At 41.5% G+C, this 24,480-nt stretch overlaps 1 protein-coding gene across 7 annotated transcripts; it reads right to left on the bottom strand.

Moving 5' to 3' along the window:
- Nucleotides 1-2,725: 2,725 nt before the first annotated feature.
- On the bottom strand, nucleotides 2,726-24,365 carry MON1A (MON1 vesicular trafficking associated A). Of its 7 annotated transcripts, none has more exons than XM_089526056.1 (6): nucleotides 19,986-20,194; nucleotides 10,885-11,031; nucleotides 8,753-9,220; nucleotides 7,092-7,857; nucleotides 5,519-5,666; nucleotides 2,726-4,784 (listed from the first exon to the last, which is right to left on the bottom strand). In XM_089526056.1, the coding sequence occupies exons 2-6, from the start codon at nucleotides 11,009-11,011 to the stop codon at nucleotides 4,644-4,646; spliced, it is 1,650 nt and encodes a 549-aa protein (XP_089382182.1). In that variant the 5' UTR covers nucleotides 11,012-11,031; nucleotides 19,986-20,194; the 3' UTR covers nucleotides 2,726-4,643. The 7 variants fall into 7 exon arrangements, with proteins under 7 accessions (XP_089382182.1, XP_089382201.1, XP_089382156.1 ...); XM_089526030.1 differs by lacking the exon at nucleotides 2,726-4,784 and adding an exon at nucleotides 24,336-24,365 and having other exon boundaries at nucleotides 5,200-5,666; nucleotides 19,986-20,073; XM_089526039.1 differs by lacking the exon at nucleotides 2,726-4,784 and adding an exon at nucleotides 22,788-22,870 and having other exon boundaries at nucleotides 5,200-5,666; nucleotides 19,986-20,073.
- Nucleotides 24,366-24,480: the final 115 nt, after the last annotated feature.

Genomic DNA, 24,480 nt, shown 5'->3' with positions numbered 1-24,480 from the left:
TGTGACTCCAAACTTTTAGATATACCAGTTGCATCAAGTCCTTTTTTTCTTCCTGTGCTGAACCATGTTTTCACCAGTCTGTCCCATTGTTTCTCTGATTTTCTTCCTCCTTGTCCCCCATCACGCTCTCACACAGGAGTATATCACACGGGGCTTTTTGCAGGTCAGATCCAGGGTGACTCCTGGTTCAGCTATGCAAATTCACATTATAACGTGAATGTTTTATCACACCTGGCTGCCCTTCCATTGCCCTTCTGAATCGAGGAGGAATCGAATCCAAGGCAAGTCATGTGATGCGGATTCATGCAAAGTGGAGTGAGTGCAAATTGTATTACCACACCGGTACATACCATGTGGATTCAATGATTCGAATTGGGACCCTTGCACATGCTCAGTGGGGCTCTGGATGCTGTCCTCCTTCCCTGCCCCCTCCTTAGCTGTCATCCTTCATCGGACTGAAGGAGCAGGCAGGGGCTGATGGGATAGGTCGCAGGGGGTCATTGGTGCCAGTATTCGGATGCAGGAGCAGGCAGGTACAGACAGACAGATGTAAGGAAAAGTAGCTTTAAGATGCATAGGTGAAAACACCCCTATATTTTTTATCAATTATGTCATCCTGCATCTTAAAATATTCTGTTTCCTCAGTGACTCAAATTTGACTTTCAGTTTCCTCTGATACTCATCTGGATTTGAATAATCTAAAATTAACTCTGGTAACCTCTTTGTTGTTTGGGGCAAAGTGTTTCCCTACCTCTCCCTTGAATTTCCGTTGTGGTTGAAATAATGAGTAATCCAATAAATTTGTGGATGACAGTGTGGCATATAACACCACAGACATAAACTTATGAGAATTTTCTGAACTGGGAACTTTGGTCTGGTCTACAGCTAGAAGGAAGCAGTCATTTAAACCAATCATAAGGGACAACCCAGATGAAGGCACACTGTTGATAACAGCCCTGCATTGCACTAGGTACATGTTCCTTTGATTGCCAATCCCTTAAAGAAGAAGGGAGTCTGGTTGCCTAGGTCTAAAATGGGGGCTAGCATTTGGAAAATCTAGAAAGGAATCGTTTTTTGTGGTTTTTTCGGGCTATGTGGCCATGTTCTAGAAGAGTTTCTTCCTGAATCTTTGCCACACATTGGACAACAGGGTGGTGACTGCTGGAGGGCAGCATTGACCCCCATGGGACCTCATGGTGTTACATCCTGGGCTGAGTTCTCTAGATGCCATGGGGGAGGGTAATTTTTACTTTTCTGACCCATTCTCTCAGTACCAGTTTTACCATGTTTTGAGATCCCCCTGGTATATTTTATGTCCAGGTGATGCTTCCCCCCCCCCCCCCGCCCATGGGACAAAACAGACCCCGGCTGTCCTGATATGACAGGGACAGTGTCAATCAATCTTCTGTCTTCCCAATTTTCCAGCTGCTTTTAAAATGTCTCACTTTCTCTCTCCCACTTTCCTTGTTTGTCCTCAGCTTACTTCAGTTGCTGCAAGCTGAGTTCAAACCACAACAGTTTTCACTGAATTAGCTCAGCCGAGGGGGATGTAGAGCATGAGACCTTGCCCAGTAGGTTCAACCAAAATCAAACAGCTACAGCCTCTTTTAGCCTATCTGTTCTTCCTCATTAATAATTGTTGCCATCTTGACCACCCCGATGTTTCTTGGCCACACATGCCCTGGTTCTTGTGTGAAATGTTGGAGGGTATGAAATAAATCAGAGGCCAATTTCCTATTTAGTTCATTGGTTTTTTTTTTTAAAAAGCTTGTCCCAGTTTACATATTGCTCTAGCAATTAAAAAAAAGCAAAAAGCAAAACTGCCCCCAACATCCCCTGGCACTGTAGGGAAACATATTTCCCTACAGTGCCAGTGGTGGTGGTAATCATCATTCAAAAATTGCTGGATCTAGTGAAATGCTAGGGAATCTAAAATCAGCCTTGTGGCTGTGTAGCTCATAGACAACATTTTCCTCACCCCTGGTCTAGGATGGGCAAGGACCACTTCCCCACAGTGAGTGTATAGCTTGCTTCCTCTGTATTTATTGATCGTGCTTATCATGTTTCTATAGTTGTTTTTCTCAAACTGTTGCTTGGATTTCACCGGCCAGTCTCAATGCTTGGAAAAGTTACTTTTTTGGACTATAAATCCAAGAATCTTGCACCTGCCATGGCCAGTGGCCATATTAATTTAGGGTTCTGAGAGCTTTAGTCCAAAATAAAACAATGAGATCTTCTCCCATTTCTACATGGGCCTATGCATTGCAAGTGCAATTAGCAGCTGCTGCTATTGTTAGTCCAACAGTAACCAACCAGTTGTGTGTGCAGCCAGCCCACAGGACAGTCAAGCAGAAATGTACTGAGCAGTCTTCACCCAGTAGGTTTCCATGGCTGAGCAGAGATTTGAACCCTGGTCCAACATTCCAACCACTATGCTAGACTAGCTTTGAAACTGTATCGTGAGGCAAATTCATGGTCCTGAATGAATTGTATCGGGGAGTGGGGGAGAAAATTCATGGCCCTGTGATCCAGGCCTCTCCCATAGCTGCCTTCAACAGGGGGTGATAGAAAGGCAGCAGGGACAATGAAAATGGCAGCAATGTTTCTCCTCTTTAAAGAAGAAAGTGCTTGGCTATGGCTGCAACAATGCATCCTTTTAAAGTATTTCCTGAAACATACGGATATTGCCTGGTATTATTATTATTAAGCTTTATTTATAAAGCATTGTAAATTTAAATTTTAAATTTTAAAAATAGAATAAAATAAAATAAACCTGTCTATGGCATACATTCTACAAAAACAATTAATTATTAAACATAATAGATAATAATAGCTATGGTCAAAGGAACCACCAACTTGCTCTTCTCATGCCCTCCCTAGCCTCAGGCCCTGAAGGTGACATCTTTTTTGTTCAGCTTGCTGCTATTCCATTTATCAATATTTGAAATTAAGGTGGCACTTGGCTGAAGCCTTGACTAAAGTGTCTGTCTACAAAACATGGGAAAAGAGAGAGGGGAGGAGTGTTCTTGGACCCACTGCCACTCATCACCTTATTTTTAATTTTAAAAAGTAGTACAAGTGGAATGGCAGAAAAAGTGCTCCCTGAAAAACCCTTACCCAAGGAAAACCTTGCCCTTAGTTAGACCTAGCAGTGTTTCTGGAAACAAGGTTAAGTGTAAAAGCAAAATAGAAGAAATGACAGGGGATGAATAAGCATACTTTGAGAAGCATGTGGTGGGAGAAAGAAAAATACATGCAACTAAAATTGTCTCTACTTGGAGCTGCTGGAAGAGCAAACTCTGTCTGAAATGGGAAGCAGAGTCATGATACCCGTAGTACTAATGCCTGTGCTTCACCTGAGAAAAGCTAAACCATTGAGCTCTCTGCTACAAAGAGATAGCTGTAGCAAAGAATTTATCAAAGAAAGATTAAATGTAAACATAAAATTGCCAACTGATCATATCAAATTCAGTCTATATCTGCCATCATTATAGGACAGATTCCACATTCTTTGCATTCTTCTTTTATGATTGGTTTGCCTTAGTCATTTTCAATTCTCTCCAAGGAGGTCTTGAGGGTAGAGGTTTGAAGAACCCATTTGTAGGACTTGCCACCAAATAGAAATGTGTTCTGCATATTTTTGTACAGAATGATTGATACCATCAAAGTGGGAAAAGAAAAAGAAAATACTTTAAAGCCAATTGGTAGAAGTTCATCTTTGTTTTTAGCCCCCAAATGAACAGTGCACTTTGGGGGAGGGGTTAAAGACACTTACTGCTAAATTTCATTTTCCAGCCTAGTTTGCTGCACTCGGTTCATTCAAAAAAGTTGCTGAGTTCAACTCAGCACCCATCCAAAGTGAGCATTCAGGAGAACTGTGTCAGAAAATATTATCTGTTGATTGGCTGAAAAGGAAGAAAAGTCAGCCATGGAGGTGAGGCCTGCATCTTTCCAAAGATGGTCTCAGACATGAAGTCTGAAAATAGTAGAAGGGGCCATATACAATGAAGAGTGCCTTTAGATAGACCTGTAGGTTGTTATGACATCCAGGTTTCCATTACAGAAGCAGTAATCATAATATCTAAAATCTAGTGCAAAACAAATACGAATCTCCTTCACAGATGTGAGCAGAAAGCTCTACTGTCATCACATAACCCTTTCCCCTCCCTATTCATGGCTTTGGGAGGAATCTACCTCAGAGGCGGGTGGGGGGGGGGAGAGCAAGGTCTGGGGCTGCATACGTCATTCACTGGATCTGGAAGTACAGCATTGCTCTGCATCTCTCAATGCTCCTTTTTTTTTTTAAACAAAAATTGAACTGAAAAGACCCTTGGTGCCCTCTAGGGCATATAGGGATCACTTCCAGTTTTTTTTTGGGGGGGGGAATGCTCCCCTCAGCCATTCTTCCCTGCCAAACAAACAAACAAAACCTGGTAAAAATTGCCTTCATATCGACCCTGGGGGGAGGAGTGCTTCTTCTTTATAACCAGTTGGGATTGAGGAGGCACACAAGGACCCCTGAGTGTGTCATGTTGCCAGTCCTTCATCTGGTCCCACCGGAGGTGTGAAGATATTCCTTTGGGAATTCACTAGCACTGAGAAGAGCTCAGTAACCACAGGGTGGACAGGACAGGTCACAGTGGTCAGTATGTCTGGGGTGATAATATAAAGAGCCGGTCTTCTTCCTTGCGGATCCATCTCATAAGTTTGTTAACAGCAGTGAGAGCTGTTGCTTTGGTTCCCAGGGGGCTGAAGCATACGTAGAGCTCAAACGCACTAGTCACCTAGAGAAAAGGAATGTTAAAACTGCATTACAACATGCCATCAAAGCAAAGAAGTCCCTCTAGTGTTGTTGCTATGTTCAGAATGAACTAACCCTCCATTCATCTTGTACACAAGGAGATGTTGGCGTATTGGTTGTAAGAAATGATTTGTGATCTTTTGCACTGTGCCATCTGAAGCTGGGGAAGGAATGTGTAACTTTTCAGGAAGAAAACTGATGAAGAATACTATACTTGTAAAATGATAGTGGTGAAAGGGCCTGTGGGATTTAGAGTTAAAACCTTACAGACCTTTTAAGCAACAGCACTTTAAAAAAAACATTGTAATGGGTATTGGTGAATGTATCTATAAAATATTCCCTCAGAAGACAGATAAACAAACTAATGTTTATTTGTAGTTTGTTACAATACATGTTAATTTAGCTTTTGATTTTTTAATCTTTTAATCTTCTAATCCTAAAATGGCAAAACTGTATAATAAAGGAATATACCACCTGTCAGTAAGCAAAGTTACATCTCTGGGCTGGGGAACCTTTTGCCATCCAGATATTGCTGGCCTTAAGCTACCAGAATACCTTACCATTACTAGCCATGCTGACGGGCTGACTGGAACTGAAATTCAAAAACACCTGGAAGGCCAAAGGTTCCCCACTTCGAGCTCCTGCTCCAGTTCCTGTTTTTGCTACAAATTCTCTAGAAATGACTGAGTCACAGCAGCCAGGAAGTGGAACTCTCACCCAAGCCAGGAGATTTTCATTTGATCCAGTATAATAGATGTGATGCAGAGGACGGGAGGAATTATGGGCCCGGCTGTGTAAATACTGATATAGTTCCAGAAGTCTCTCTTTTTCTTCCTCAGTAATGTAGGGAGCATCGATTTCTGGGCTGGAAAAATAATTTTTCTTTGGTTAGACCTTCTCATCATAAAAGAAATGAAAGCAGAGCAGCTGCTTCTCATGTATCTCCTTCAGGAAGAAAGCAAAACCAATGAACATGGTAAATGTTCTCCATATTGTCAGATGAGCTATAATTGAAATGGAATATCTAGTTAGTACAGCTACAGTTTCATTTATAATGGGCACTATTAACTGTAATTACAAACTTGGGATCAGGAAATGGATAGACTGACTAGGGACTTCCATAATGTCTACAATACATTTCTGCCCCACAGATCATATGTCTTGTATTGGTGCCATGCAGAGGGCCCTTTAACTGGAACTACAGCCTTCTCTTGTTTTGTTTGCAACATCCAGGTTGCTTGATTTATTCCAGAAAAAGTTACTAGACTGGAAAGATACTCTTAATAATCATTTCTCACCATCAGGTTTGAAACAAGATGCTAGAAATATTTCTACAATCCATCGTTTTATGCCCAAGAATTTAAAAAGCATAAATTGCAATTATTTTTGTGAGAACATAACAGTACATATATAGTCGCCTGAGAGTGTGTTTTGACTCCAGACTGCTGAAACAAGGGGAAACAAACAAGGTGCCCAAACTTGGCTAGTATTTAAAAAACCAAGAATAATGTTTAGCTCAGTTATTCAAACAGCTACAGCTCACTTTCTCTGCCAGCTCACAACCAGTGGGGTTGGCAGGAACTTGCCATACAGTCTCTCTTATAAAACATGTCCAGGGGTAGCTTGGTTGGCCATATAGCAAAGTACAATAACATTCAAAATCCTCAAAAAGTGATATTTTTATTGGGCCAATGAAAATGCACAAATACGTGTTGCAAGCTTTTGAAGCTCCACTGGCTTCTTCATCAGGCAAAGGTGTTAACAATCAAATATATTAAGAAAGAAAAATATGACAGTTAGACACAAGCCTACATTTTTTCCATAAGTTGTTATTGTTGTTGTTCTCAGTTAAAATGATATGAGAGGATATCCATGCAGGCAGGCCACTTGTCCTTCTGGCCATGTGGGTTTTGGGTGACAAAGAGTTGTAAAGTCCAGGAAATAAAATTTAAATTCCATTAGCAACACAAAGAGATACCTCCTTTGAGAGCCAGGTTGCTACTGTCCTTTGGGACAACAACGACATCTTGACAAAATGTTGGCCTGTGACTAACATCATCATATTTTTCTTTCTCCTATATGATTTTTGACACTTTTGCCTGGTGAAGGAGCCAGTGGAACTTTGAAAGTCTCTGTTACAGTGACTCAGACATATCTTGATGTCCTATGGCTAAACAAGGATGCCATCCTGATTGGTATGAACTACTCTGACCAAAAAGAAGCCACAGGTAAAAAAAAATTACTCCTGTTCAACCTTGCTCTCAACAAAGCAGCCAGAGATGTTGCTTACCTGGTGAAGAGTCCTGAACTCTTTGATTTGTAGATGAAGTGACGGAGCTCTGGGATTCCTACTTGGGAAGCACTGTAGAAAGGTGTGCGCAGTGACTCCAGGAGGGCGTGATGAACACCACGCTTCTTCAGGCGCTCTTGGAACTTGCGCTTACAGTCTGACACGGTAAAAAAGTCCTCACGGTCCGTGGATATCAGGAGAAGGCACAAGTCAGTGTCTTGTTCTAAGTAGGAAATGTGGGCATGGAAGAAACCACTGGAATTGAACTTGGGCAGGCAGATAGGTGTCCAGGCCTCTCCTTCTCTAAAAGAGGAGGAGGAACTGATGAGGTTAAAGAGTAAGTGGAGGTCAATTGGGTGTAGGAATTGGTCCTTTTTTCTCACTAGAGACACCAGCTGGTTCTTGGACAGTAGAATGGCAAATACTAGACTTTTGGCTTTGGCTTGCTGGAGGCAGGAACTCACTGCATCCCTGACCCCGGCAGCCATAGGCAGGCAACGGGCAGCACCCATCAGAAAACTGGGGTCCCTGGCCATCAGGTCTAGCAAATTGTTGGTGATACGCTCGGAGCCTGCCAGCAGTCTCCTCAGGTCATAGTTCTGCTTCTGCTGGAAGATGCGGTTGAGCTGGGTCCATGTCAGAAGACTAACAATCTGGTAGTAAATATAAAGCAGCTCCTGAGCAATTTCTTGCTCTGACTGCCGAGTATGAGCCACAGCGACAAGCACTAGCGGGCTTCTGCGCACAAACACCATCTTATATCCATCTGCCAAGAAAGCAAAGATGGAGAGGAAAAAAAATGATAAACACATATCAGTATCTTCTAATTATTGCGCCAAACCCCAGCAGGAAGCAGCGATAGTTCTTTTTGGGTAGAATGTGAGGCTCACCAGATGTTGCTTGTCTGCACCTCCCATCAGACTTAGTATTTAGGACAACAATTCCTCATTTCCCCCTCCCCCTTATTCTATAGCAGGACAGGAGAACATGTAGCCCTGCAAAAGTTGCTGAACTGCACCTTCCACCAGCACTGAACAAGATAAGTCAATGTTGAGAGATGATGGAAACATCTGAGTGCTTCAAGTTCTCCAGCCTTACTATAGGTAATGGTGAGAAGAAAGACAGTGTCCCAAGCAAATAAGTTTGCATTCACTACTGTGACAGGAAAATTAAACTCTACCAGTAAACCAGTATTTTTAATCTACTAGTAGCAAGGGAGCACTGAATCTTACAGCAGGCATTGGCAGATCTGGGGGTCATTTTTTCTTCTGGGGTACTTTCAGGTCTGCATATACAAACAAAAGTGCTCTATTTTTTTAAAAAGCAGAACAAATATAGAAATGGTCTAAAAACACTTTTGATTTTTTTAAATTAAAGAGTCTGGTGGGGGCGGTCCATCTTGGGGATGTAACTGGTGGGGGGATGAAGGATTTGCCCCCCAAATAAGATCCCCCACAAGTTTTCCTTCAGTCCCCCAAATTCCAGCATGATGCTGACCCTGGGCAGGTCACACTCTCTTAGCCTCAGAGGATGGCAATGGCAAACATCCTTTGAACAAATCATGCCAAGTCGCCTTTGGGTCGCCATATGTCAGAAATGACTTGAAGGCATATAACAAGATTTCAATGTAAATGTCCCCTGCAATGTGATATATTTAGTACCTGCATGAATAGACCGGATGGCATTTTTTTCTGCTTCTAGGAAGGACACTAGAGCCATCATCACCCCCATGGTGCTGGACAGTGCCTCTTCAGATCCATAGCGGGAGTACACTGGCTTGCCTGCCTCACTTAGAACAAAGACATGTTTCTGGTGCATACGCCAGGCCTCCATGGTTATATCTTCCTCCTCTTTCCCAGAGAGGATTGAATCTCGGTGTGAGGACTGTGGTGAGATGTTGAGTTTGTCCTCTTCACTCTGCCTTATCTCTTCTTCCAGATCCAGTGCTATACCAGTAAGCTGAGTACTTAACTCGCTGAAGTCCTTGCTGATCTCCTCCATTTTTGTCTGGTCATCTTGGGCCTCTTCCCTCTCAGCTGAGCTCTGGGGAATTGCATCCTGATTATCTGTGCCAGTCAGGTCCTCATAGGATTTGGCATGAACAAACATGGCTCCCTCCTGGCCGGCCCCTTATAAACAATACCAGAATAGTTGCTTAGAGCCTTATTGCATGACAAAAGAAAGCCAAGAGAGAAGAGAGATGGGCAAACGAACATAAGCACCTTTAATGACAGAAATAAACCAAGGTTTTCCTCAACTTCATGGCGGAGTATCTGTATCAGTGATGGCAGAGAACTAACTGAATGGATGCCTTTATTTTAATAGCACTACCATACTAGCAGATGGGAGTAGCTGTATTTTAATAACATGAACCAGAAGCCATAATGAATATCAGCCTCCTGAAAGCACTCCAGTTCTACAGTTTTCTGTACAATAGAGAAAGCCTAAGTGCCTTGCATTTTAAAATTATGGAAACTCTACTGCCAGAGGCTTGATATTTTGATTCTCATCCAAGCATCTGAAATTAATTATTCATTGTTCATACTAAAGCAAAGCATATGCAGATACATTTGGTACTTCTCACAAAAGAACCTGGTTCCTTGAAATCTAACAACTAAGGAATGGAGCATTTGCTTTGGGCAATCAGTAGGAAAAGAACTGAACTATCTGCAGATTAAGGTTACTCCCAGGAACATGGAATGGGGACAGGGAATAATTCTCATTGTTCAGAGCAGAATTTATTCTCTGGAATACAGATGGATGGGTTTGTGCTGCATGTCAATCCTAACCCTTAGCCATAGTTTCTTTTATACAACCATACTGCTGCTATAATCCTGCTGTCTATAGCAGAACTATCACAATCACTAACCACTAGACTTGATGGCTAGGGCGTTTGACCATTAAAGTTCAAAACACCGGGAAGCCAGCAGTTTCCCTACCTCGGTCTACATACTGCTTTATATCATCTTTCCTCCCACTGAAATGCAGAAGTTTACTCTGTTTTTGTGGCTTCCACTTCCTTTGGCCAAAGGAACATTGCATGTATTAACTGTTTTCATAAGGGGTTTGGAAATGGTTCTTACAGTACAGTTCATATACTTAGGGCTTCTTCAGAATAATACAGGACAAAACTCTGCTTTTACCCCAGCTGAGACTAGTACTGATGGTTTGAGAAGAGAGTTTTAGGGGGTTAATCAGAAAGTGGTGCCTGGCTATGTTTTTAGTATATACTTGGGAGGATCAGAGACATGACAGGCAGCTTAGCATCAAAATTACAGTAAATGATTATTTCTTTAATATGGCTGAGAAATGAACACATATTTCACATGTTAAACAAGAATGGCTCAACCATGTATACAAAAAGGAAAATTATAAGGAGGCATTAATTTTCTATAATAAGTCTTTCCAAATGTCTCCTATAGTGTCATTCTATGTGGAAAATGTTACATTAACACATTCAATTCTATTAGTTTTTCTTGAAAGATTAACAATTGCTATGCTCCCTATAAGCCAGAAGTACACTCCTGTGGCTCTCTGAAAGGACAGCAAATCCTATCTTTCCCTTACCATTAGGCAGTGGGAGTTACAGTTAAACAACATCTAGAGGGCCACAAGTTGCCCACACCTAGTGTCAATCATTACTTGGATTGGAAGTCATCCTATTTATCACTAGATATTCAGCCAAAATGTCACAGGATATAGGGCAGAAGGTCTCAGTATCAAAGAGAAATAAGAAAGTGATGATAATATTACTACCAACCAAATACTTGAATCACTTTCAGCCCAAACCTACCTGGTTCGGTTCCCTGAGCCAGCCCTGGAGTAGGACTTTCTGATCTCTCAGCATATTGTCTGTCAGGAGGGACCAGTGACCCATTGAGCACGTCTCCACTTTTCTGTTTGTAAACATCAGCAGCCATCACTGAAAAACCAGAGGAACCTGTAACCAAAAAAGCAGAGGGGAAGGCAAACCAATCAACCAACAGTTGGTCTTTATTGTCCCAGTGTACTGCAGAACACTCCAGCCTGAGTGAAAAGACAAGTGGATCTGAGTTTTCCCTAGCATTATATTTATACAATGGCAAAGATTCAATATTAAATTTCCCATCGTTACCATGTGAAGTGGTTATACCGCAACTTTCCTTTTACACCTTGCCATCTAAGGAAATGTATGTTACAGTCGGCCCTTCTTATACATGGATTTTTTATACGCGAATTCAAGCATACACGGTTTGAAAATGTTCAAAAAAAGTATAAATTTCAAATATCAAACCTTGATTTTCCATTTTTTATAAGGGACACCATTTTGCTATATCATTATATTTAATGGGACTTGAGCATACACGGATTTTGTTATACACGGGGGATCTTGGAACCAAACCTCAGCGTATAAAAAGGGCCCACTGTATTAACATTTTCACATTACATTTGCAGAAGTGAGGCAACAGTCTCATTCATACTACACAGCTATAGCATTTTGATACGACTTTGTAGTTTAAATGAGGTATTCAGAATACTCTGGCAGAGAGTTCTAAATACCTTACAAAACTACCAATCCAGAATACCATAAAATGGAAATTCTGGAAGTTAAAGTGATATCAAAGCACTTTAGACCAAGCTCCTATATTGCTTCACTGTTACATAAATATATGCCAGCAGAGTTACATTATGCATCACCTGCACTGAATATCAATATAGTGCAATGGATAATAATAATAATTTGTTTTATTTATATACCGCTATTCCAAAGATCATAGCGGTGAACAGCAAGTAAGCTAATTTGCCCCCAACAGTCTGGGTACTCATTTAACGACCTCGGAAGGATGCAAGCCTGAGACGAGCTTGGGCCCTTTTGCTGGTCTTGAACTCGCAACCTTGTGGTTTTGAGTGAATGGCTGCAGTACAGGCATTTAACCACTGCGCCACCAGGGATGTGGATCAATGATCAATACACATGGCTAATAATGCTTTGGGACAAATGCAATGCACAATGCACAAATGCAATGCATAGAAACAATGAGCTTTCACGTACAATGTACTACCACATGAGCAACAGCCCCACAGCTGCTCTTGCTGTTATTGTTGTGTGCCTTCAAGTCATTTCCAACTTATGACAACCCTAAGGTGACCCTATCATGGGGGGTTCTTGGCAAGATTTGTTCAGAGGAGGTTTGCCATTGCTTTCCCCTGAGGCTGAGAGCATGCGACTTGTCCAGGGTCACCCAATGGGTTTTATGGCCAAGGGGGGTAATCGACTAAAACAGAATTAAACAATAATAGTATAAAAACATTAAAAGCATTAAAAGCATTTTTAAAAAAGGCAGAAACATAGGTGGGGAAGAATAGACAAATGAGGGGACAATATATCTGAGGAGGGTAACTAAGTTGGAAAGGCCTGCCGGAAGAGATCCGTCTTGAGTGCTTTCTTAAAAGCTGTCAGAGTGGAAATGTGACAGATCTCCTCCGGCAAGTCATTCCATAGTTTAGGAGCAGTAGTAGAGAAGGCCCTCTGGGAAAGTGATGTTAACCTAGATTTTTAAATAAATAATAATAATAATAATAATAATAATAATAAATTATTTATTTATATCCCGCCCAATCACGAAGAATCCGGGTGGGTTACAGCAGTAACAAAAATACATCACAATAACAATAGAATAAAAATAACATAACAAATTACAATAATAATAAATAGCAAGAAGAATGCATAGCAAATAACCACAATAATAAAAACTGCATAACAAGTGACAGATCAAATCAATACAACTCAAGATTAATCCCCAGAATACATAGCAAATAACAATAAATTTGGCTGTAGTAGATTTCTTCCAGAGGACCTTAGTGTGCGGGGCGGACAATAGGGAAGAAGGCGTTCCTTCAAGTACTGTGGGCCCAAGCCATGTAGGGCTTTAAAGGTAATCACCAACACCTTGTACTTTGCCCGGAAACTAATAGGCAGCCAATGCAGAAGAAGATGAACCTGTATTGATTATGCACAAGTATTTAAGGGAAATGCTACTTTTTTCTCAGAGAACGGAGAAGCTGGACTTCAAGCCACAGTATTGCTGATCCCTGTGGCTCTAACCTGTTTGTGATTGACAGTGAGGAAGAAAAGGTGTTTGTTCTGCATTACACAGGCACTGTGGGTCACTGGATAGGCCTTCACAAGGGTTCTGATGAAACCTGTGGCTGGCTGGATGGAGAAGAATTCAACAACTTGTTGAAAATGAAAGGTGAACTGTGAATTTCTGAGCACCAGCTTCATTGTTCCCTCACATTGCCATGAAACAAGAAACTGGATATGCAGTTAGCCTGATACATAAACAAAGTATAAAAATTGAATGAAAAACCAATGGAGCCTATCGTAGTGTGACCTATATGCCTAGGGAGGGGCCAAACAAATGGCCTGGAAAAGTTGGCTTCCGGGTGGTTTGGGGGTGTGGCATTTTGACAGCACCTGCCCTGAACACGCTGGGAAGGCACCCAGTCAAGCCGCTCCAGGGATGTGGCATTTTGATGCCACATGCCCCGGAGTGCCTGGAAGCCATCCTGGAGTTTTCTGCTCCTATTTGGGCTGGTGGTGGGGCAGATTGGGGCCGTGGCATGTGCTTGCCAAGGCTCCGGGGTGAGTAGCTCCAGGCAGGCCCAATCCATTCTTTTGGTGAAGTCTGTTTCGCTCCTAATTATCTGAGAGACCATACCTTCCTATATGAGCTTGCCCAAGTTTTAAGTTCATCAGGGAAGGGTTTTTAATTTCTCACAAGCACATCTAATGAGGGCATGTGAGAAAACCTGCTTGATGTGTGGTGATAGCAACACTCTGGGAGTGTAGATCCCTGCCTAGCCTGGTGGTGGTGCTGGGACAGCCCTGGAGCAATTGGGCCAATGCTGCTAAACTAAACCAAGCAAGTGGAAATTGGTAGCTATCTTGGAAGAGAAGGTTAGTGCATTACAACTTCAGTGCATCGGAGAACAAGAGTACTGCCTGGATAGAACATAGGGAGAACTGAACATACAAAACCAACAGGAAGAAACTTGCAGGGAAAATGAAGAGGTCTGTAATAGTGAAGAAACACCCTGGAGGAAAGTCAGTCAGTAGCAGGTTGTACAGACGGGATTCATATTTCTCCAACTAAACAATTACTTCCTACATCTTCAGGAAGATAGCAGCAGTAAAGATGCACAAACAGAAAACTAGTAACAAAGGATACTTCATGCCAAGTAAGGAGTCAGGGCAACAGGGAGTGCTGGTTGTGGGCTCACCGCTCAGGGGTATAGAGGCACCTATGTGCCAACCTGATAAGATGTATTGGAAAGTGTGCTGTCTTCCTAGCAGATGTATCTGAGATGTCACTGACAACTTGCCAAAAGTCATCAAGAACACAGATCAGCATCCCTGTCTCCTTATTCTTATTTTACAGAGAAACAGTACCAACAAAATAACCAAGAACATATTCTGAGCAGATCACCTTTGACTATGAAGCTTTGGGTAGGAAGGTGAAGGGGTTTGATGCACAGGTAGTATTCTCATCAATTTTGCCAATTAAGGATAGAGGGCTACACAGGAAGAGTATTAAGATACTAAAAGTGAATGACTGGCCGTGTAGATGGCATATATGGGAGAAGTTTGGCTTCTAGGGCCACGGTCTTCATTTTTTAGACATGGGACTAATGGCTACAGACAAGCTGCACTTCACAAAGACTGGGAAGAATGTCTTTGGTAGTAACATGGCAAGTTTGATCAAGAAGGCTTTAGACTAAATCCTTGGGAACTGGAGATGATAGCTCAAATATCAACCTAAAGGTGTGCTGGATGGTGTTACAGCCCCAGCCCCAAGAGATAGATGCACAGCCTGAGGATACTGAGGACTTTATCACACCTGAGGAATTTCTCTTAATTTTGAATGAAAAGAAAGTGGGGTCAGAACACATTTACATGAATTCGCTAGTTCAGCGAATTTACATGAATGCGAATTGCGTTTGAACTGACTTCCCATTGTCCGAAAATAGCATGCCATTGCCTGAAATTGCATGTGGTAGTCTGTCACGCAATAATGTGAAACCCCATGATTGCGCTTGGACTGACTTCCCATTGCCCAAATTTGCGTGTGGTAGTCTATCACACAATAACATTAAACCCCATGATTGCGTTCAGATTGCCAATGGATTATACTTCCAATTTCCCTTGTCTGATAAACTCCTGAGATTCAGCTTCTAAATCTGGATATTTGGGTTTCGGTGGTGGCTAAGAGTGATATTCCCCACTCAAAACTAGTGAGCTACCTGTTCCTATACCTAGAGATCTGTCATCTGATGGTGATACACAACTTACTTAAATCTCATTTGGACTACTATAATGTGTTCTATATAAGACTGTCCTTGAAGAATGTTCAGAAACTTCAGCCAGTTCCAAAAATGTGTAGCCAGATTGCCAACTACCTTGCTGTAACAGCTTGATTGGTGACTGGCTTATTTTCAGGTGCAATTCTAAGCATTGGTTATGAATGATATGGCCCTATATGGCTTGGGTTCAGGCTATCTGAAGGTTTGTAGCTTCTTATATGAACTTGTCTGGAGTATGAGATTTTGAGGAAGATGCTTTGTTCACTCCTGTCACCCTTTTAGCCATTTTTTGGGTGTGGGGTTTGAGAGAGAGTCATTTGGATAGGTAGTCCTTGGCTTTAGAACTCCCTTCCAAAGGGAGCTGTTTTAATGCTTTAATGGTTTTTACTTTTTAAAATGGGTTTAACTATGCTATTTTTTACTTACATTTTAATATTAATATTTAATTATTTTTTTAACTTTTATTTAATGTTTCGTTTTTATTGTTTTTTTAAATTATTGTAAGCTGCCTTGAATCTCATTTTTGGAGAAAGGTGGAATATAAATCCCATAAAATAAAATAATACAAAGTTAAGTCGAAGGCTTTCATGGTCGGCATCCATAGTTTTTTGTGGGTTTTTCGGGCTATGTGGCTATGTTCTAGCAGAGTTTTTTCCTGATGTTTCGCCAGCATCTGTAGCTGGCATCTTCAGAGAAGATGCTTTCTCTGAAGATGCCAGCCACAGATGCTGGCGAAACGTCAGGAAGAAACTCTGCTAGAACATGGCCACATAGCCCAAAAAACCCACAAAAAACAATACAAAGTTACATCACCAGGCATTCCCATCAAACTTGGAAAAATATTCCTATTTGGTCATATCTTTTCTAGTGGAATTGAATCTCGTTCAAATGTGTTATTATAGGGGCAAGACAGTTTAACTTTCCAGACATTGATGGACAGCTTCTTCTGTTGTACCTCATCACTGGATATACTGAGTAGGTCTCGTGGTTACTAGAGTTAAACGTCTAGAAGGCCTCAGACCTGTATTACTGGATGCATTTTAGCTGCTGTAACTTATTACTAAATAAGTACTTTGTATTGCTTTCCTTTTAGGTTTGTAAGAAAAGATAAAACAGCAACAGCTGTCCAGCGTTTCATTCAAGTCAGCAGCCAAAATAAACATAGGAGGGAATTTCCTGTCAATGGGGTGCTAAAAGGAGTAGATACATAGTAAAGATAAGATTTTAGCTGATAGCGTTACAGCATCTACCCAGGTCTAAAACAGCAGAAATAACTGATCATTTAATGTGTGCAGGGCTTGGAATGCATGTGAATCTGCACAAACTGGCAAGACTGAAGACGATTCACTGGCTCTGTGCGCATACACACCCCAGAAATCAAGCTCTCTTGACACATATTTGCCTCTTGTTTAAGAGTAAAATTTGGGGGCATTTTATATAGCAAACTCCAGGTGATTTATGACTGTGCACAGATGTGCCAAGAGCTAGTACTTTCCTCTGATGATCCTAGGAGAAATTAATATCTTTTTCTACCTGGATACTGGAGAATACTTGAGGTTTATTGTTATAGTGGGCTTGCTTTCAAAATCACTGGTAGGTAGTTTTGTGCCATCTGCTGCAACCCTTTCTACTGATAATTTGAGCATCTGAGGCATTCCCAGCAGACTGCTAATCAAGGAAATCCTAACTATTACTAATGTGGACCTCTATTATATTGTATTCCAATCTTACTTTTTAAGTACATTTCCGTGGTCCTGAAAAAAATCACTTGTAAGTCTAAGGCTACAACTGTACTGCAGAAATAATGCAGTTTGACACTGCCTTAACTGCCATGGCCCAATGCTATGGATTACTGGGATTTGTAGTTTGTTGTTGCACCAGAGCACTCTGACAGAGAGGGCTAAATATTTCACAAAACTACAAATCACAGAATTCATAACACTGAGCCATGGCAGTTAAAGTGGTGTCAAACTGCATTATTTCTGCAGTGCAGATGCAGCCTAAGATTCAATAAACTGTAATTCGTAAAGCTCTTAAATCTCCCCTTTTGTGGCCACCAAGCACCTTAATTACAAATTAGCATATGTTAATTGCAGCTGGATTTCTTCTATCCTGTTGCAATTCCCAGTTCATAAATTGTTCTTACACTTGCCCATTAGCATATCTTTTATGCTGAGATTTAGGAAGAATTTTACTTCTCTTTTTAAATGTCAAAAATATTGCCCCTATACATGTTTACACAGAGACTGGATTTTAATGAGTAGTACTTCCAAGTACCGTAGGTGTAAACAGGAATGTAGCCAAAGTGATCTCTATATGAAGTTGGAATGCTCAGTTTTATTATGTTCAGTTTCTGTATCATCATGGAAAAATACAGAACTATAGGCAGTCTTACTACAGAGCTTGGGAAAATAATTTTCATGGTCTGCAATTCCACAATCCCCCAGCCAAGCTTGGTTTCTTTTCCTTCTTTCTTTCTAAAATAATTTTTATTCAACAGCATAATAGCAGCAGAGTAGTCAATAAGAAGATAACAAAAAGGTCTACACAATAACTTATAACCTTATACAATAAAGTTTTGTTTTTCTAATGTTAATTTCTCTAAATAGTAGAAACTTTTATGTAAAATTCATAGATGTAAAAATATGTGTTTACAGTATTTGTCATTCTTTTAGATAGTTTAATCTGTTTCTAGCCTTATTGAGCTTGGTTTCTAAATGACTCCCCTTGAATTTTGTAACATAAAATGAAGAGAGTGCAGGACAAATCTGAGGGGAAACAGCACCTGTCTTAATACTCAGAAACAGAGATTATCCTAAACTGCATCTTCAATTGCATCTGATTCACTTTCTCTTTTATTTAAATCTCTCTCCCTCAGACTTTAGAGCAAAACAAAGAACATGCTCTCCAGTATTTCACAGACACAAACTGCCCAAGCAACATCAGAGTGTGGTTAATAGGGCAAAAGATGCTAATGAAGGAGAAGACACAGGAGAGGCTGCAGCCTTTCCCTGAGTCTATAGGGGAAAACAAGATCCTGTCCCCTCCTCTACCATCCCAGCTGCTGAGTTAATTCAGGGCAAGATTCTGTCCCCTCCTCACCTCTCACAGCACAAAATAGTTCTGCACTTTGAACTCAGTTTGCAGCAACTGTTATGAATAAAATGGGGGAAGTGGGGAAAGGAGTGAGAAACTGGGACATTTTAAAAGCAAATGGAAAAATGAGAGGACAGATTAATGAGGATTGCCCCTGCACAGTTGGAGGATTTGACAGAGACCAGCCTGGGAACAGACTGTGCTATCAACATGGACATGTTTGGTCATATCCCAACGGTGTCTCCAAGTACACATATTTCTTCTGTGTACTGAATGGCTGCCATATTCCTCTAAGGACTGGGAACTGGGAGACCTGGATTCAGGTCTTACCACTGGTACAGACTGTGGCTGTGACTTAGGACAAGCTACTGTTTCATTTAGATTTATTATCTCACCTATACAATGCAATAATAGCCATTTCTAGCAAAGCTGTCCACACAAATACAGTTATGAAGTGCTTTGCTAGTGAAAAGGCATAACATAAAAACTAAGAAAAAACAGCACTGCTGTTCTTTACCTCGCGAGAAAGAGTTCTTGAGCATATTGTTTGACTGGCTACTGCTTGCTAGCATAAAATGTTCTGAAGACAAAGGATTCAGCCCAGCATATTTCCCTAAAACTTGTGCTATTTTACAATATCGTGTTCTAAGTGACAAGAACCCAGGTTAGTAGATTATTCAAAAAGTGCTAACACAGCTACGTCATCTGCCCCTGACATTCCTATGGACTATCCCTTTATCAAATATATATTTCATGTTCTGGATAGCACTCCATACTTCTGACTAGATGGACTACGATCTATAGAAGCTCATGCTTTTATCAAAAAACCCTTTAAGATGCCTCAGAAATCTTAATTGTACTTAATAAATTAATGAGTGCAAATCTGCAGGGCTGGACGAACTGCTTCCCAAAATACTGAGAGAACTTGCTGATGTATGCTCTGAACCCCTTTGCTTTCAATCTGGAGGAAATCCTGAAGATCAAATTAAGCGACAAAGAACTGGAGAACTGCAAACATTGTCCCTCTCTTCATTAAAAGGCAAAAAAGAAGGTTCAGGAAACTACAAGCCAGTCAGCTTGAGCCCAATAAAAGGGAAAATATTAATTAATTGTTTTTAGCCGAACAAAATCTCCCAGAGTATGCTGATTAACTCAAGCCATTGTGTAGGTTCCCAAATTCTGCTTTCTGGGCTATAGGCTTTGCTGGAGGCATAGTAGATTCATTCAAATAAACTGAATTTCTTTCTAATATATGTTTGGCTGCATTTCTGTGTCCTGACTCCACAGCAAGGGTGGGGAGGGGAGTTTGTGTTCTACTAAAAATAAAACACTGAAATTATATATGTCAAGTTAAAGGACAAAATCAAGAGGCCTACTACCCCTCTGCCTGCTCCTTCCTGTTTGCTCTTACAGCCCCAGCTAGCAATAGAGCAGCAGCACACAAAGGATACTTACAGTTTTGACAGGAACAGGCTGCCAAAGGGCGGAGAGCAGCGCAGTGTCAGGACTGATCTGCGCCTGTTTCTGCTGTTGCTGGTGATGCCTAAGCAGAGAAGGAAGAGTGTAAGTCTCCAGGGGAAGAGGAAGGAGTGTCCTGCATGCTGCTGGCTCCTTAAGAGATTGTCACTGCAGTCATGGCTATGCTTCCTAGCCCAGCCAGCTGATTCTGTCCTTGCCAGCTGCAGCCAGGGAAGTGCCTACCTACTTCTCTTCTCAGAGGTCACTTTTGCAGTGCCACAAGGCCCAGTGCATCTTGGGGATTGTAGTTCACAACTGCAACTGAGTCTTTTGATGGATGAAAGAGGTGGATGAAATCCAAAGAGGATGGAAAAGGATTAGAGTTGATCCACATCTTCCAACATTTGAAAAACCAAAACCAGACAGAGGCCTGTTACAGACTACCAAAATAAAGCCGCTTCGGGTCTCTTTGGAGGCATGCTGTTTAAATGATGCATGCAACCTAAGAATCCAGAAGCTGCACCAAAGCTGCACTCCAGTGCTTAGGAATGGAGTGTGGCTTTGGCGCGACCTCCGGACTCTTAGGACCCATGTATCATTTAAATAGTATACCTCCAAAGAGACCCGAAGCAGCTTTATTTTGGCAGTCTGTAACAGGCCAGAGTTAAGCCTTCCGTCAACCCAGAAATCCCTCCTCCCTGTTTGATCATGATCATAGTACATAAGTCTCCCTTATGTTTAGAGCAAAAGGGTTTTGGATTTTGGGGATTTTGGAATACCTGTGTTTGCATATTCAGCACATTTTAAAAATTATTTTATTTAGAGTATTTATACCTCGCTCTTCAGTCACAAAGATTCTCAGAGTGGTTTACAGATGCTAATATGACGGTTCCCTGCCCTCAGATTTACAATCTAAAAAGACATGACATAAAAGGAGAAGGGAATGGCAGTGGGGAAGAAGTAATAAGATATTAGACGTAATAAGATACCTTGGAGATGGGACCCAAGTCTAAACAAAAAATTCATTTATGTTTCATATACACCTTATAGACTGAAGGAATTTTTATACAACATTTGTAATAATTTGGTGCATGAAACAAAGTACATCAAACCATTGGAAAGCAACGGTGTCACTACCTCAGCCACCTTGAAAAGTGTTGATATTTGGAATATTTCAGAATTGCAGATAAGGCTGATTCAACCCGTAACAATTTTTATAGCACTTTTGGAGTATCTCAGGTCCTATAAATACATTATACCATTAATTCTTACTACAAATCCCTAAAGCTGGTCTGTATTACTATTTTCCCATTGTGGTTAAGGATGAAGGAAGAAGCCCCTTTTCAGGCTATTAAATGACTTGGAGGCACACAACAATAACAGCAACAACAAAATGGTCTGTTCTGATGTTTTCAATAATATGCACCATATTATTAAATGTTAGGTTTAATACCATCAAAACACTAGCAGCATAGTTACTCATGAGGAAGTTTCAGTTATTTTTGCTCTACGGCTTCCAAAATTCACAACCCATTATGGTCACTGGTTACTCTAGCTGGAAGATTATGGGAGTTGTATAGTGTACAGTTGGCCCTCCATATCAACAGATTCCTTATTCGTGCTTCATATCATAACCATCCTCCAAAACTGAGCATCTATAGTAAAGTTCGTGTTATTCTTTCAAATAAATCTGCTGCATATCCTTCTACACCTGTTAGCCACGACTTGGGCCCCATCTCCAAGATAACTTATTATGTCTTATATCTTATTACCTCTTCCCTACCGTCATTCCTTTCTCCTTTTGTGTCATGTCTTTTTAATCTATATTACTATCAGACAAGAGAGCCAGCATAGAGTAATGGTCTGAGTGTTGGACTAGGACATTGGGAGACCAGGGTTTTAGTAACTAATCAGGTCAGGGAGGCTTTTATAAGGGCTGTGTGGTTTCGTTATGTTTCTAACTTTTGTGCTTTTCTGTAATTTTATACTGTTTTTAGTTAGTTTTTTTGTGGGGTTTTTGGTCTATGTGGCCATGTTCTAAAATAACTTATGCCTGACGTTTTGCCTGCATCTGTGCCTGGCATCTTTCTCTGAAGATGCCAGCCACAGATGCTGGTGCAGCATCAAGAATAAACTCTTCTACAGCATGGCCACGTGGCCCAAAAAACTGCACAAAAAACTATGGATGTTGGCCATGAAAGCCTTCGACTTCACATTGTTTTAGTTAGTTGATTTTAATCGCTTTTTAAAATTTTATTGTAAACATTTTAAAGGCTTTCATTTGTGAGCAGCCTTGGGTCCCTTTCTGGGACAAAGGTGGTACAGCAGGACAGAAATAAACGAATGAATAAGGGTTCGAATCCTTGGACAAGTCACACTCTCTCAGCCTCAGGGGGGATTGCAAAAGCAAATCCCCTCTGAACAAATCCTGATCAGAAAACCCCATGATTGGTTTGCCTTAGGGTCGCCATAAGTCCAGAATGACTTGAAACTACACAGCAAAGAGGAGAAGAGGACTAGGAGGGAGGAGAAAGTAAGAAAATGAGGGGTAAGGTAGCATTGTTTAAGGAATCTAGATGAAGGTGTAAGATGAATAATATGAATTGGTAGAAGGTAGATGGGATCCGAAGAGCTTTAGTTAATAGATTTAAAACAATGATAAATTTTAGAGAGATGGTTAGTAAGGAATTTGTGTTTGCCAAGTTAGTAAGAGATATATGTTTGTCTAGTTAAGGTGTTGTTAAATATTTTTTTCCTTTTTCTTATGTTATATGTGTATATCATGGTTGTTTGTCTTACATGTAATGAAATATGCAACTAATAAAAATAACTGTTTTTAAAAAAGAAACTACACAGCAGCAGCAACAACAACAACAACACAGCCAGATACACTGAGGGGCAATGGCAGAACCTAATCCCGCCTACAGAGTCTACAAAGGCAGCCTGACTGAGGGAGTGGACTACAAGCCTCGCCCTGCAGAGGGCGCCAAAGAGAAGCGGGAAAAGAGTGGCCAAGCATCCTGGGAAATGTAGTTGGAAGGGGACTACTGTGATTTCTTATTTTATTTCAGTTTAGTAAAGACGTCCGCTTAGCTTCTTGATTCCTCCTGCTCCTGAGCAAGGCACGAAGCAGCAGTCAGGAGCGCGGGGAAATTAAAGCCACGCAGTTATCCTGAAGGGTCCAAAACACACTGCAGAAATAACCCAGTTTGAGACCGATTTCACTGCCCTGGTTCTGTGCTGTGGAATCCTTGGAATTGTAGTTTATTGTGCTACCAGAGCTCTCTGACAGGGGAGGCTAAATGTCTCACAAAACTACAATTCCCAGGATTCCCTAGCACTAAACAACAGCAGTTAAAGCGGTATCAAACTGGGCTATTTCTGTAGCACCGTTTTCCCTCTCTTTCAAAGCAATTCAGTGGTCCCCAAACTGGGCCCTTTAAGGGATTTTGGACTTCATCTCCCAGAATCCCTTACTATTGGCCAACATGGCTGAGGCTTCTGGGAGATGAAGTGCAAAATTCCTCAAAGGCACAGTTTGGGGACCATTGATAGAGGAAGAGTGGAGTGAATCCAAGAAAGTGCCTGCTGAAATATGCCAGTTAATGCTAAAGGCCCCCCGTGCTATTCTCCTTCCCCCGCTCCCTTCCCTTTTTGGGTTGTGTGCCATGGAATCCTTTCCTACTTAGGGCTACCCTATCATGGGGGTTCCTTGGCAAGATTCCCTCAGGGGAGACTTTGCCTTTGCCTTCCCCTGAGGCTGAGAGAGTGTGACTCGCCCAAGGTGGCACCTCCACTGGGTTTCATGGCAGAACTGGAATTCGAACCCTGTCCTCCAGAGTCCTAGTCCAACACTGGGCCACACTGTTGTTGTTGTTGTTGTTGTGTGCCTTTACATTGTTTCCGACTCACGGAGACTCTTAAGGCAGTGGTCCCCAAACTGTGCCCTTTAAGAGATTTTGGACTTCACCTCCCAGAAGCCTCAGCCATGTTGGCCAATAGGCCGGGATTCTGGGAGCTGAAGTCCAATAATCCCCTTGAAGAGCAGAGTTTGTGGACCAGTGCTCAAAGGGAACTCTATCACGGGGTCTTCTTGGCAAGATTGTTCAGAGGAGGTTTGACATGGCCTTCCTCTGAAGCTGAGAGAGTGTGACTTCCCAAGGGGTTTCTATGGTTGAGCTGGGAATCAAACCCTGGTCTCCAGAGTTGCTGTCCAACGCATATGTGACCCTATAACCTAGCAGATATGCAGGGACAAGTATATATATATATATGTGTGTGTGTGTGTGTGTGTATACCATATTATATATATAAAACACATGTATATCCTATTTCAATCAGACTGACAGGGCTATTTTCTTCGGAAACCATTGCCCACCGCCCGCCTATGGTCTCCGTCTCATAAATGGAGGAGGAGGAGGAGGCTTTTCCAACGAATTTGGGTCCTCTCTAGCCATGGCGACTCTATGCTCCCGCGGGCGCTAGGGAAGTA

This window comes from Sceloporus occidentalis, unplaced genomic scaffold (genome assembly GCF_023333645.1).
Source record: "Sceloporus occidentalis isolate IW3139 unplaced genomic scaffold, rSceOcc1.0.p SCAF_1, whole genome shotgun sequence".
Classification (NCBI taxonomy): domain Eukaryota; kingdom Metazoa; phylum Chordata; class Lepidosauria; order Squamata; family Phrynosomatidae; genus Sceloporus; species Sceloporus occidentalis.
This window is presented reverse-complemented; position numbering and strand designations above follow the sequence as displayed.